At 39.6% G+C, this 11,829-nt stretch overlaps 1 protein-coding gene across 1 annotated transcript; it reads left to right on the top strand.

The window, feature by feature from the left end:
• The first annotated feature begins 686 nt into the window (after positions 1–686).
• taf7 (TAF7 RNA polymerase II, TATA box binding protein (TBP)-associated factor) lies at positions 687–11,042 on the top strand. Its single transcript, XM_072395442.1, has 12 exons — positions 687–876; positions 1,919–1,995; positions 2,095–2,173; positions 3,534–3,667; positions 3,946–4,066; positions 4,194–4,252; positions 4,694–4,766; positions 6,753–6,866; positions 7,847–8,041; positions 9,583–9,695; positions 10,302–10,361; positions 10,703–11,042. The coding sequence occupies exons 1-12, from the start codon at positions 858–860 to the stop codon at positions 10,745–10,747; spliced, it is 1,089 nt and encodes a 362-aa protein (XP_072251543.1). The 5' UTR covers positions 687–857; the 3' UTR covers positions 10,748–11,042.
• Positions 11,043–11,829: the final 787 nt, after the last annotated feature.

The following is an 11,829-nucleotide window of genomic DNA, read 5'->3' as shown; positions in this document are numbered from 1 at the left end:
ATTTTTTTTGTTTCTCCAGAAAGCGTACAATATTTATTTCAACGTAAAAGAACCTTATAAAGGTATTTTGTTGATGTGATTCACAATTGCAGTTGTTTGTCACAACAAACAAGTGCTGTTTTAGACTTTTAAGTGAATATAATATGTATTTGGTTTTCATGGAAATTTTGAATAGCCGGCGATGGCCTCTTATGATGAAATTTCCCATTCGCTTTATTTTGAATAGGAAGTGAAACCTACAATCAAAAACAAAATAAGCAATGTTGACCACCTTTAGAGACTATGATTAAAAGATTACGTGAATAGATTTAGCAGTAAATGTAAATACCCACATTTCTACACTTATTTATGTTTCACTAACAGCACTAATATCGTAAATATGAAGTCTATCTTTATATTATTACACAAATATCGTCAGTGCAGTAAATCTCGCGATACGGAAAAAACCCCGGACATCTTCAATATGATGTTTACTTAAATCGGGAATTGTGGTTTTACAGGCTGAAAGGTTTAATATTGGCTAATCATAACCCTTTATATTTTAGGTCATGCTATTAAGAGAGACATATGCATACTCATGTTTTTCAATTATTTGATAAATGCATGGCTGTAGTATGTTTGTGAGACAAACAGTGAATTGATGTGCGCGGTATAGAAAAGGAGGAGGAGGAGGAGCGTAATTTCCGAGGCGTATTGGAATGTAGCAGAAGCGTAATCGCCTCTTGCGTTACTATTGTTAGCTTTCTATGGCTAAGTGGTGTTTATTTTTAATCGGAATCATCCAATGAAATCTTGAATTGCTGTTGCTGATTTGAAGCCATATATTCAGCAGTGCTTTGTAAATCACAAAACCAGAGATGACTACTAAAATCAAAGGTATGTTCAGCTCCAGAAATTAGCCTGTTATGCTAACATTATCCTCTTTGATATCAATAACGTCTCCTCTTCAAATACAGTTATGTTTAATTGAATTGAAACGAATCACTTGAACAGAAAACATACTGCTGGTTGATTATTAAGTACATGAATGTTGTGGGGAGCATTATTCGGTGTTCTCTGCAGTGTTAACCAGGGTTAACGTCGTGCTTATGCTACACAGCGTTGTTTGAAGATTCATTTGTAACATAAATCAACTTTATCCTCGTTAAATTTGTCCTGAAGTTAAGTGAATCGTAATGCAACCTCACTGAAATTAAATGTAAGCCCTACCTCACACACTTACACTTAAACATGGTTAAATATACGTGTTGCAAGACGCGAGCTTTCTTCATCTACTTTGTTACATACATAGTGATGGACTATGGCCGGGTAGATGTTTTAGTTTTTTGAGGGGGATTATTTACCATATATTAGGTTTAGTTTTTTCTTTGGGGGGGACAGTGCAATAGATTAATGCATTTCCCGAGGGTATGATTAATACAGAACTATGATTAAATCAAGAACAACAGAATGTGAAGAAAAAAAGTGTAAAAGGAGTCCAAATGTCGGGGGAAAGTCTCTGGAATTGTACAAACTACACTAAATTATCATATATGATAAACATTGTGAGTTGTTAAAGAAAACTGCAGGTGAATTTACTCCAATTTATTTATTTCAGATCTTTGTATCAGTAAAGTATCAATCGTAAAATAGTACAAGCATCATTACTACTGATACTAATAATTAGATAAGCATGAAATTGAAGTGATATGGAGACCAGTCCGTGTAAGCAGTTGTCAGTCACAGAACAGGGTTTTATTTGCAAACACGGTTTATAGTGTATTTACTTTGGCAAACAGACTACTTAAATGTTAAGTACAATAATCTAATGTGTCATTACTATCGCTTCCCCAGTTTGAACATCACAGACTGTAATGCCCGGCAAGCAATACACAATTTATAATTGTGCTTTGTTGATTTTGATGTGTTTTGATTCTAGTGGGGAAAGTCGGCTCCAAGAATAAGGAGGACGCTCCTTATGAGCTGGAGAGTCAATTTATCCTGAGGCTTCCTTCGGTGAGACTGCTGTACTTGCAGAAATGGATTGAAATTCAATTTGACTGCCAGTTAGAAATGATGTGGGCTCATTGTTTTTCTTTTTCTTTTTTTTTCCAGGAGTACGCCTCAACAGTAAGAAGGATTGCACAGTCGAGCAGTATGAACATGAAAGACAGACTCACCATCGAATTGCACCGTAAGCTGCTCTATCGGTGGTTGTTGCATGTGCGTGTGTGTGACCTGAGTGGCCTTACTGTTCAAACATCGATTTAAAATTCCTCTGAGTCCCTCTGATGGGACCTGTCACATTATCTATTCAAACCCAAGTTCAGAGTGTCTCACATTCGAATAAATAAAAGTTTTATTTGTTTTTAAACGATCGTTATTATTATTACTATCTTCATTTTATTCAGTTTTTGAAAAAAAAATCTTTTCAGTTTGTAATTTTGGATGCATTGATATCTGTATAATAACACTTCTGATCTACTGTCAATTATCAATATTTGATCAATATTTGGCCAATTGGAATGTGCGGTTTTATTATTTTTGTTATTTTACAGTCTAATGGGGACTGCCAAACTATATTTATTACAAACTAGGTTTTCCCTTTGTGTTTGTGTTTGTGGTGCACGCTCTTTTAGTGCTGATTAACTCTCAAGAGAGTCGCTGCAACCAGTGAAACGGGACTTTAAGGGTGTGTTTACACTCGACAGGTTTAGTTCAATTGAAACAAACCCTGATTCCATTGCTCAGCTAATGCAGATCATTTGAAGAGGTGTGTACGCTCTCCTATGAACCTAGGTGCACCAAACAAGCACCTTTTAAAAGAACCCTGTTTGATTGAAATGTGAACACAACGCAGGATAAAGACGCACAGATCTGCTGTACTTTTTAATTCAGAGCTTTCCTTGTACCTGTAAGCTTTAGAGCTGTTTCTTAGCAGAGTTTGTCTGAACCTCTGTTTCCATGCAGCATGTCTTCATTTGTGTGTGCAACACAGGATCTCCCCGGCATCATTTTGACTTCTTTATACAGCTCAGAAATTCTTTGTAGCATCTCAGCTGTTTCTTTTTTTTTTTTTTTTTTTTTTAAAAAAGAAAAAATATGCCACCATATAAAGCCAATTAGAATCTTACAAGCGCTTGTGTCTTGACAATCTGAATTGCTTTGGAAGTTTTTAGGGTTCGGTCAACAAAATCCTAAAGGTTGTCTTACCAGGGTGTGATCTTATCTGTGTGCCTTTTATCAGGCATTTGTTGTTTCAAAGTTTTGAAGTGTGGATGACAAAGTGAGCCAGGAATAAACTTCTGCTTTGGTTGGACCAAGAAATTGAGCAACAAGTGCGAATACGCTCCTAAACCCTCATCTGAGAAACAGTATCTGAACATAATTTGGCATGAAAAGCTGCATCCTGTCATGGTAGGAATAAGCCTGCGAATGTATGCATCTTTTTCTCTGTTAGACATGTTAGAAAACTACATTTGTACACTATTCTTTTTCAGCCCACGACATCCCTTTGACCGTAATTTGTTTCTCTTTGTCCCTCTTACTTGCAGCTGATGGTCGTCATGGGATAGTTAGAGTCGACCGGGTTCCTCTGGCCTGCAAACTGGTGGATCTGCCTTGTATGATCGAGTCTCTCAAAACGGTAGACAAGAAGACATTTTACAAGACCGCTGATGTCTGCCAGGTAATCTCCTGCAGTGAGCTGAATTAGATAAAGGAAGCCATCTCAATAGGATAGAATGATTGTGAGTACTTTTTGCCAGGTAGATCAGCCCAATGGTATATATATATATTTTTTAAATGAAACCGATTTCATACTAAAGTACAATTTTAACACATACTCAATATATTTTGTCTTAGTTTTCTTGTTAGTTATAATCTTGTATAAAGTGCCTTTCAAAATGTTAATTAGGAAGCATATTAGATTACTTTTTACTTATTACTTTTTTTCTGCATCCATAGATGCTGGTATGTACACTAGATGGAGACCTTTACCCTCCCTTGGAAGAGCCAACTGGCACTGACCCCAAGAACAAAAAGAAAGACAAAGACAAGGACAAGAAGTTTGTCTGGAATCATGGCAGTAAGTAGACAAATATCTGCCTTTGAACTGTTTCGACTGAAAGTTTCAGAAGAATTGGAGGCAGAATTTGCCTCCCCAGCTGATCAGCCCTTTTAGACCTCTCTAACCTTGTTGTTTTGGTCTACAGTCACCTGCCCCCTGAAGAACACGCGCAAGCGCAGATTTCGGAAGACCGCAAAAAAGAAGGTTTTGGCATTTTCACTTCCTCTTCAGCACTCCCTTCCCATTTCCCCCATCCGCCTCTTTAGGATCTTGTTTGATGAGCCATGTCTTTCCGAGGCTATCTTCCAACAAGACATTTACAATTCATAAAACAGCCACTGTGGTAAAAGTGAAAACCAAGATTTACATATAAATAAAGCCCTTCCATCTTAGTTGCCCCAAAGGCAGGCAAAAAAGCAATTTCACTATTGCTTTGATCAAAGTGAAAGCGAGTGAGCTGGAGTACCACACTTCTACTCTGTCTTCTGAATAGATCTTCCCGAAGGTGCGGAACTGAGCCATATTGATTTGGCTCCTTCTGTTTTAATCGCTAATGTGCTTCCTGGAATGTGGCCAGCTGCTACCTTTGCATGAGTGTGTGTGTGTGTGTGTGAAGGAACCTAATCTCTCCCCTTATTTCTGCAGTACATTGAATCTCCTGACGTTGAAAAGGAAGTGAAGAGATTGCTGAGCACAGATGCTGATGCTGTCAGTGTCCGTATCCTTTTAGACACCCACAAATATTCAGAATATCTGGGTTGAAAGTCAGAATATAGTATGTAACCAAGCAGGTTTTCATGTGTCTGCCATGTATCCAGAAAAATGGCACAATTTTATGAAAAAAGAGCAGTCTGATTTATGGGTAATTATCCATTGTGTGACATCTAGTCTATAGCCATGACTGTAGTTTTAAAAAGCATCAAATGGTTCTATTTAGTCTTTTAAGATGAACATTACCTCAGTCAAGTTCAACTCCCAAAATAGGTTCATTCAAGACCCAGCTGGATGTTCTGACTCCTGGCTGGATCACTTGACTCGACTCGACTCGACTCGACTCTAAAGCCTTTCAGAGAGAGATGCAGTGTGCAAAAACGTGATAAGTGCTCTAATGACACTCTGAACTTGCCTGACAGAATAAGAGCACAGCAGGGCTGTTTTGTGTGACTGCTTGCTGTGTGTTAATTGAGACGGACTCTTCATTATCATTGCTTAGTTGGTCACACTCAAACTAGATTCTAATTATAGTTTTAGGCTTTGCATACAACAGCAGACATGCACGCCACATGCAAACGAATATTACGTTTTGTTCTTAAAATCTCATTTTAAGGTGACATATTATGGAAAGAAATCCCTTTTTTTTCTTCTTTTTTTTTTTTTCCTGCCCATGGGGTGTCTGAAATCAGCTGCAAGTGTTAAACTCCCCCAAAACGCAACCATGGCATTTATTTTTTTTAGCATCCCTTTGTTTGGAAGTTGCTGATTTTCATTTCAAAATGACGTCACTTGTCAAGTTCACTCCACCTCCTGTGATCAGCCTTGAGCCCCGCCTCAAATACACACTGCTAGACAAACAAAGCCAGCTTCTGTTCTGTTGCCAGCCTCGGGATATAAGAACCCACTGGATGAACTATATTCGAGGGTACTGTTCCAGCAAGAGTTAGTAAAGACTGTGTATGTGCAGCAACCACATTTCATTGGACTGTTTTAAGAACTTTGTCCAATTTAAGGCTGGACTGAGGAAGCTGTGCCACAAAGGGGGGGATTAGTCCCAACTCCCAGTGCCTGAATATACGAGGGAACTGTAAGTATCGGAGTAATAACTTGTCGGAGTTAGTTTATTTATTTATTTTAGCAGTAGCTATCGCTACTGGCTTAGGTAATGAAGATGGCGTACACCAACTTCTAAGAGGTTATTGCTGTGGCTTTTTGAAAGATTAATGTTTTTGTTACACATCACTTTGCTGAATGCTTTCGATTTGTCTGTAATTCAGAAAACCTGCAGCTGGGTGGATAACACCAGTCCTCTCTTTACTCTCGTTGAACTTCGTGTACCGCTCTCTCTGTGGGTTAACGTTACATTTTTGGCATGTTTCTGGAAAATAGATACGTCTCCAAGTACAATTGTTTAGTGGCGTTTATATATACGAAACGTTTAAACGCAGACATTACCTCGAGTTAGAGGTCCACATCTTTGGCTTTGTCCAGTACACTTGATCAGATGGTATCTTCTGCAAACTTACAGCTACACCGCTGAAGCATTTTCCTCTTTAATCAATAGAGTAACTATCTAAATCTCTATATAGAGCTTTAGTGTTTCTGGCATGTCTGGACGAATAGCTTCCTTATGTCATGTTTACTGCATTAAATTACACAACGAATGCCCAGGTTTTGATGACCGGTAACGTACGTAAGCACACAGTAACTCGCCACAGTCAGCCTGGCAGTGTGTTCTTAGCCAACATACAGAAACGAACCCTTCACCGACCACCTGTTGCAGCCTTGTTGGTTGAACTTCACTTAAAGAGTAGCTTGTAGCACTCAGGCTTAATTGCACTGTGCTTAAAGCAGCAGGTATTTTGAGGGGAAAAAAAAAGGCATTATATATGTCACCTTCAAGGATGAGCTTGTCATAAAACTAAAGTCATTTGGCAGAGGAATGGTGGGGAGAATCTGCAGGTTGTTGTCCTTAACTCACGATGCTCAGGATGGGAGATTATTGCAGAGGATGAGTCTAAAGAAGCAGATCAACACGGCTCTCTGGCCAATCTCGACTCTTCACCTGGAACCTCGGGCCACAAGATGGGTCATGGATCCTCAGGTAAATATTACTGAGCAATACCACGAGATCCCCTTTAAAGTTAAAGCAGTGAAAAGAGACGTGTAATTGCACAGAAATATATATCGAGGCCGATCCTGTGTTCCTGAGGCAATGATGCTGTTGAGATTTCAGAAATGCGATTTCAGCCATTACACATTCATTTTTTTCATAATCATTTGGAAAAAACTTTGTAGGCTATATAAATAAATGCATAACTGATTGAAGACATCAAGTCTGCACTAAAGCATACACTGAATTGCCACCTCATGGTCGTGGTTGATGTTTATGCTTAAAAAATCATTGTGACTGAGAAGTGATAATCCAGTAAATTCTTTAGGGATCATATTTACTCTTTTTAAGTCTGCAGACTAATATTCTTAACCCTGTCAATGATAACTCACAAACTTATCACCGATTAGAGGACAATTTGCATGCTTTTACCTTTCAAGCCTGTAATATTTTCAAGATACACAAACAACAATATCTATTTTTTTTTAACGGTAAATGGCTCACACTTGTAATGCACCTTTTAACCTTATCTGGCTTCTAAAAAGCACTTTTACAGTGTATTTCTCATTTACCCACTTACACAAACACTGCACAATGCTTCTTAATAGTTTATTACGTTTGCACTCTCGACAATCAGCGCAGAGTTCAGCGTCTTTCCCAATGACTCTTTGACAGTTGGACAGGCTGGGGATCAAGCCAGTGGTTTTCCAACCTGCTCAATATTTTAATTACGGTTGTAATTAAAGTATTGATGAACATAAGGGAAAAGTTAATGATTTGCAATAAAAGCCAGAGGTTTAACCTGTCGGATGGCTTTTGTTTCACATTTATGGTATTTTTCAGGGGACTTTTTCATCAGGTTCTACCAGAAACTTTATATTTATGGACAAATCTAGGCGAGCGCTCTAAAGTCTCGTCATGGTCAGTCTTCGTGTCCTTGATGATAACGCTAATGCGCTCTCCATGTTTAGTCCAGCATGATGAACTGAGGGAGATCTTCAACGACATCAGCAGCTCCAGCGAGGATGAGGAGGATGACGGAGATCGGCAAGAGGACGAGTATCTCAATATCATCGACACAGAGGACGAGGTGGTGCGACAGCTCCAAGACAACCTCAACGAGTCGGACTCTGCTCAGCATGAAAATGACAGAAACAACCAGATAGGTGAGAGGACCCCAGGGTTTCTGAGCAGGTCGTCACTATTTTACAGGTTTACTCAAGACTGGTGATGGTGTGAATGTGTCATTGAAGTGGTGTACTTGTGATAAAATGACCTTTATCAAAGATAAATGCCTTGTAGATGTTGGTTCAGTTGTTGGTTGGACAAAACTGTTTCTCAACATCGCTTTCAGTTATACGAACAAGTGTCATTTTTCATTAAAGTGAAATGATTTGATAGTTAAACTAAGGATGGAGATGCACTCCTGTTGTTACCCTATTTGCTTTTTCTGTGATCGAAAGACAAACTTTAGAGATTTAACCAGATTTTCATTTCCACAGTTTGAAGATTTATGTTGAAAAAAAGGTGATGGAGCTGAAGATGTATGTTCCTATAGTGGGAGGGGAAGGTTTAAATGCACCTGAAATGCATATTTTACCACATTGTTTTTGTTATTACTTTAGTGAATGTCTACTTACTCTCAGACGTGATTTGTGTTACTTTTGAATAACTTGCAGATCTAGCCGGATGAAGCTCTTGCAGCATCAGATTATGCAGTCCTTTATGCTGCTGTGCTTGCAAGTCACACCTCAGGTGAATTTTGAGCCGTAGCTGCCAACTCGGACTGATGCTGAAGACGGCCCAACGTAAAATTCAAATCAAATCACCCTCAGATATTTGTCAAAGCAGAGGTCAAAAATAAACAAAGCTGGGTTTCTGGACTTTTAACGAGAGCTGAATTCTCTAAGTCAGAAACCAAAAGCCGTCATATAAATAGCCCCTTCACATGAATACGTGTGCTGTGCTCTTGCCCACAGAGATGAGCATCCTGACAGCTCTTGGCTCCCTTGCTTGACGAACCGGTCTGACAGGTGTTGTAACTCAGTGTGCAACTCAGACAGCTGTCTGGTCTGACAGCACAGCCTCCTTATCTGCATACACGGAGCTGTCAGTCAGCAGCACGTCCCGGTCACCTCCACGTTAGCATTCGAGCAGAGCCTTTACCATTAGGCCACAGGCAAGCCCTGTATGTTTCCAACAGCAGCGCAGATTTTGTAATAAATGATTCTGCAGGTTTCCTTCCTGCTTAATTTTGCAACAGCTGCATCAAAGAATTGAACACCAGTGAGAAGAAAAAAGCGAATGGATTAGTTCAGGATTTAGTTTGAAAGATGGTAGGTGGTGGCAGAGCCACAGGTTGGTGTGACACAGTTGGATTTAATGATAATTCATGTCGAGTTCAGAACAAAGTGATTTAGCTGGGTCTTTTAGAGCCTCATTCCTGCTGCTGCATCATCTCTTCAATGAGCCGACTGTTCCCATGAGCTACAATTTGTCCAGCTGGAGTGGAAGTGTCTTTGTTGTGAAGCAAGCTTAGGTGCAAATCTTGTCCCGGAGGTATTGTTAATGTATAGCTTCTTTCAAACGATGGCACATCTTCATCTGTCTCTAATCTTTTCTGTCGACTCTTCGCTGCGCATGAAAGCAGAGACATGAGTGTTTTTACAGCGGCCCTAACACACGATCCACCTGCTTTCCTCTGCAGTTATGGAGTATCAGGTGCAGATTAACAGCGTTAAGGCCAAGCTTCAGGAAACCCGCGCCCGGAAGAAACAGCAGGAGGAGCTCATCATGAAAGTGGAGAACCAGGCCCTCAAAGTAAGCAGAAAATGCAGACTTATCTTTTTCTTTTTTTCTCTAAACATCAGTCAGAAACTAGGTCTGCATGTGAAGAAATATTCACATGCAGATGAGCTTGGAGGCAAAAAATCTTCATGCAGCAAAAATACCCTGCAGTGATATGAAATCTAAAAAAACCAGCTGATTACACACATTGTTGGAGGCTTTTTTTTTCCCTCTGTATTTTATTACTTTGAATATTGCATCTCCCCCGGCAGCTTTTCACTGTATAAGCACTGTCATGCACGAAAAATTGCATGAAAATTCATTCTTCTGCCCAGCGCTCTTTACCGAACACTTTACAATGAGTGGGACATGAGCAGACATGGTGCTTTTTTTATGTTGCCATTTAGAGCCCTCGTTTCTTGGTGTTTTGGGACCGTCAAAGCCTCATCTCTAGTCGTTATTATCACAGTCGCATGGAAAAGGTCATCTGTCTCTGACTGGCGTCCCGAGTGGCCTTTCTGTCAGTGAGAAGATAGTGACATGAGCAGCGCGGGCAGACACACATTTAAAGCCATCGCAATTTAATGAGGCTCAGCGTGTCGACTTGTACAAATCATGTTTGTCTGTCTCCTCTTGCAGAACCGCTTCCAAGCCTTGTTGGATGAAATTATTCAGCAGGAAGAGCAGGAGATGGAGCAGGTAAATTCCTCTTTTGTGAAGCCTGAGCATTGGAGCTCTTGGAGTTGTCTACAGCTCTCATCACTTTGGGTGAAGGCTAAACAGATAGCATTGTCCTTGCTATTATTTTTTTTCAAGCCCAACCGTTTTCTTATCTAAAATGATCTTACTGTTTCGCTCAAGTGAAATTTAATTTGTCAAAAGCTACCAGCAGATTGCTTTTTTCCCACTATAGCATAATGAACTCCCATTGTCTTCGATTATTGATACAAGATGACATGTTAATCATCATCCATTTACCCTGTAATTACACCCAGGGGCTGCTGGGTATCAATCACACTCTCTGTTTTGTGCTCCGACAGTTGGCCTCTCTGCAGGAGCAGCTGGACTCACTGATCGAGAAGTGACCAGCAGGGGGCAGTCTCATGTCATCTTCAGCCACACATCATTAGGAAGATCCAGGGAGGAGGGAGGCTTTATTAGCGCACTTGCTGTGTCACTCCTCTCAGTTTTAACTGCATACTGGTTTCTGTGCTAAAAGTGACAATTTTTATGAAGGCAACAAAATTTACTGCAAGTCACTGCACATGGTTGGCCCCCGAGGGTGGATATCGCCCGTTTTGTTCGTCATCTTGAAACTAACTTTCTCTTCACCATTTTTGTTTTTCTCTGTGTATGAAAAATAAATCCTTGTAAAAGAAACTTGTGACGAATTTTCATTGAATTCGCTTATAAAAGAAAACAGTTTGTTCCAGTTTGATGGGTTTTTAGGTTTTTTTTCCTGCTCAGCAGTGCACAGCGTACTCTTTACTAAACTAATTTGATACAGTTTCAGTTATGCTTCAGTAAGTCATTAAAATCCTTGAAAATATTACAAAAGCAATTTCTTTATTCAATGTTACACTTGGACAATCAGTGTTTCAGTTAGTGGGATGAAACTGACTGTCCCTTACTGGTACAGATAATGATTATGGCTCTATTGGTACTGTTGAACCTCACTGAATACTTTCCTTGAAATAATATGATGCGAAGTAGGAACCTATTACATTATACATATCTGTATGCGTTTGCTTTGCAAAGAAGCAGTGAAAAGAGCTGAATTCCTGCCAATTAAACAAAGATCTTCCAAAATGTCTGAAACAAAATATGTGATTTTAGGGACTATTGTCATAACTAAGTATGACAGGTGTTCTTGTTCATCTTATCTAAATGAAAGTATTCATAGTGCTTGTTGGTATTGTTCTGTACGTCATACTAAATAAGGACAGATTAAACCCCAGATCTGGTACCACACAAAACCATGTAAAATTTACACAGGTTTTATGATGAAAACATGTTTTAAGGAGGGATTTAAAATAGATTACTGATTCTGCTGTCCTGATCTCTTCAGGCAGCTCCCTCCACAGCTTTGGTGCTCTCCACAGCTATGGTTACCTCTGGTTTCTGCTCGAGGATGTAGGAGTTTGCACAGGCTTGTGTAACACCAAGA

The sequence above is a fragment of the Leuresthes tenuis genome, unplaced genomic scaffold (genome assembly GCF_036924035.1).
Source record: "Leuresthes tenuis unplaced genomic scaffold, fLeuTen1.0.hap1 SCAF_11, whole genome shotgun sequence".
In the NCBI taxonomy this organism is placed as follows: Eukaryota; Metazoa; Chordata; class Actinopteri; order Atheriniformes; family Atherinopsidae; genus Leuresthes; species Leuresthes tenuis.
The sequence above is the reverse complement of the archived record's forward strand: the minus strand, read 5'-3'. Positions and strand labels throughout refer to the sequence as shown.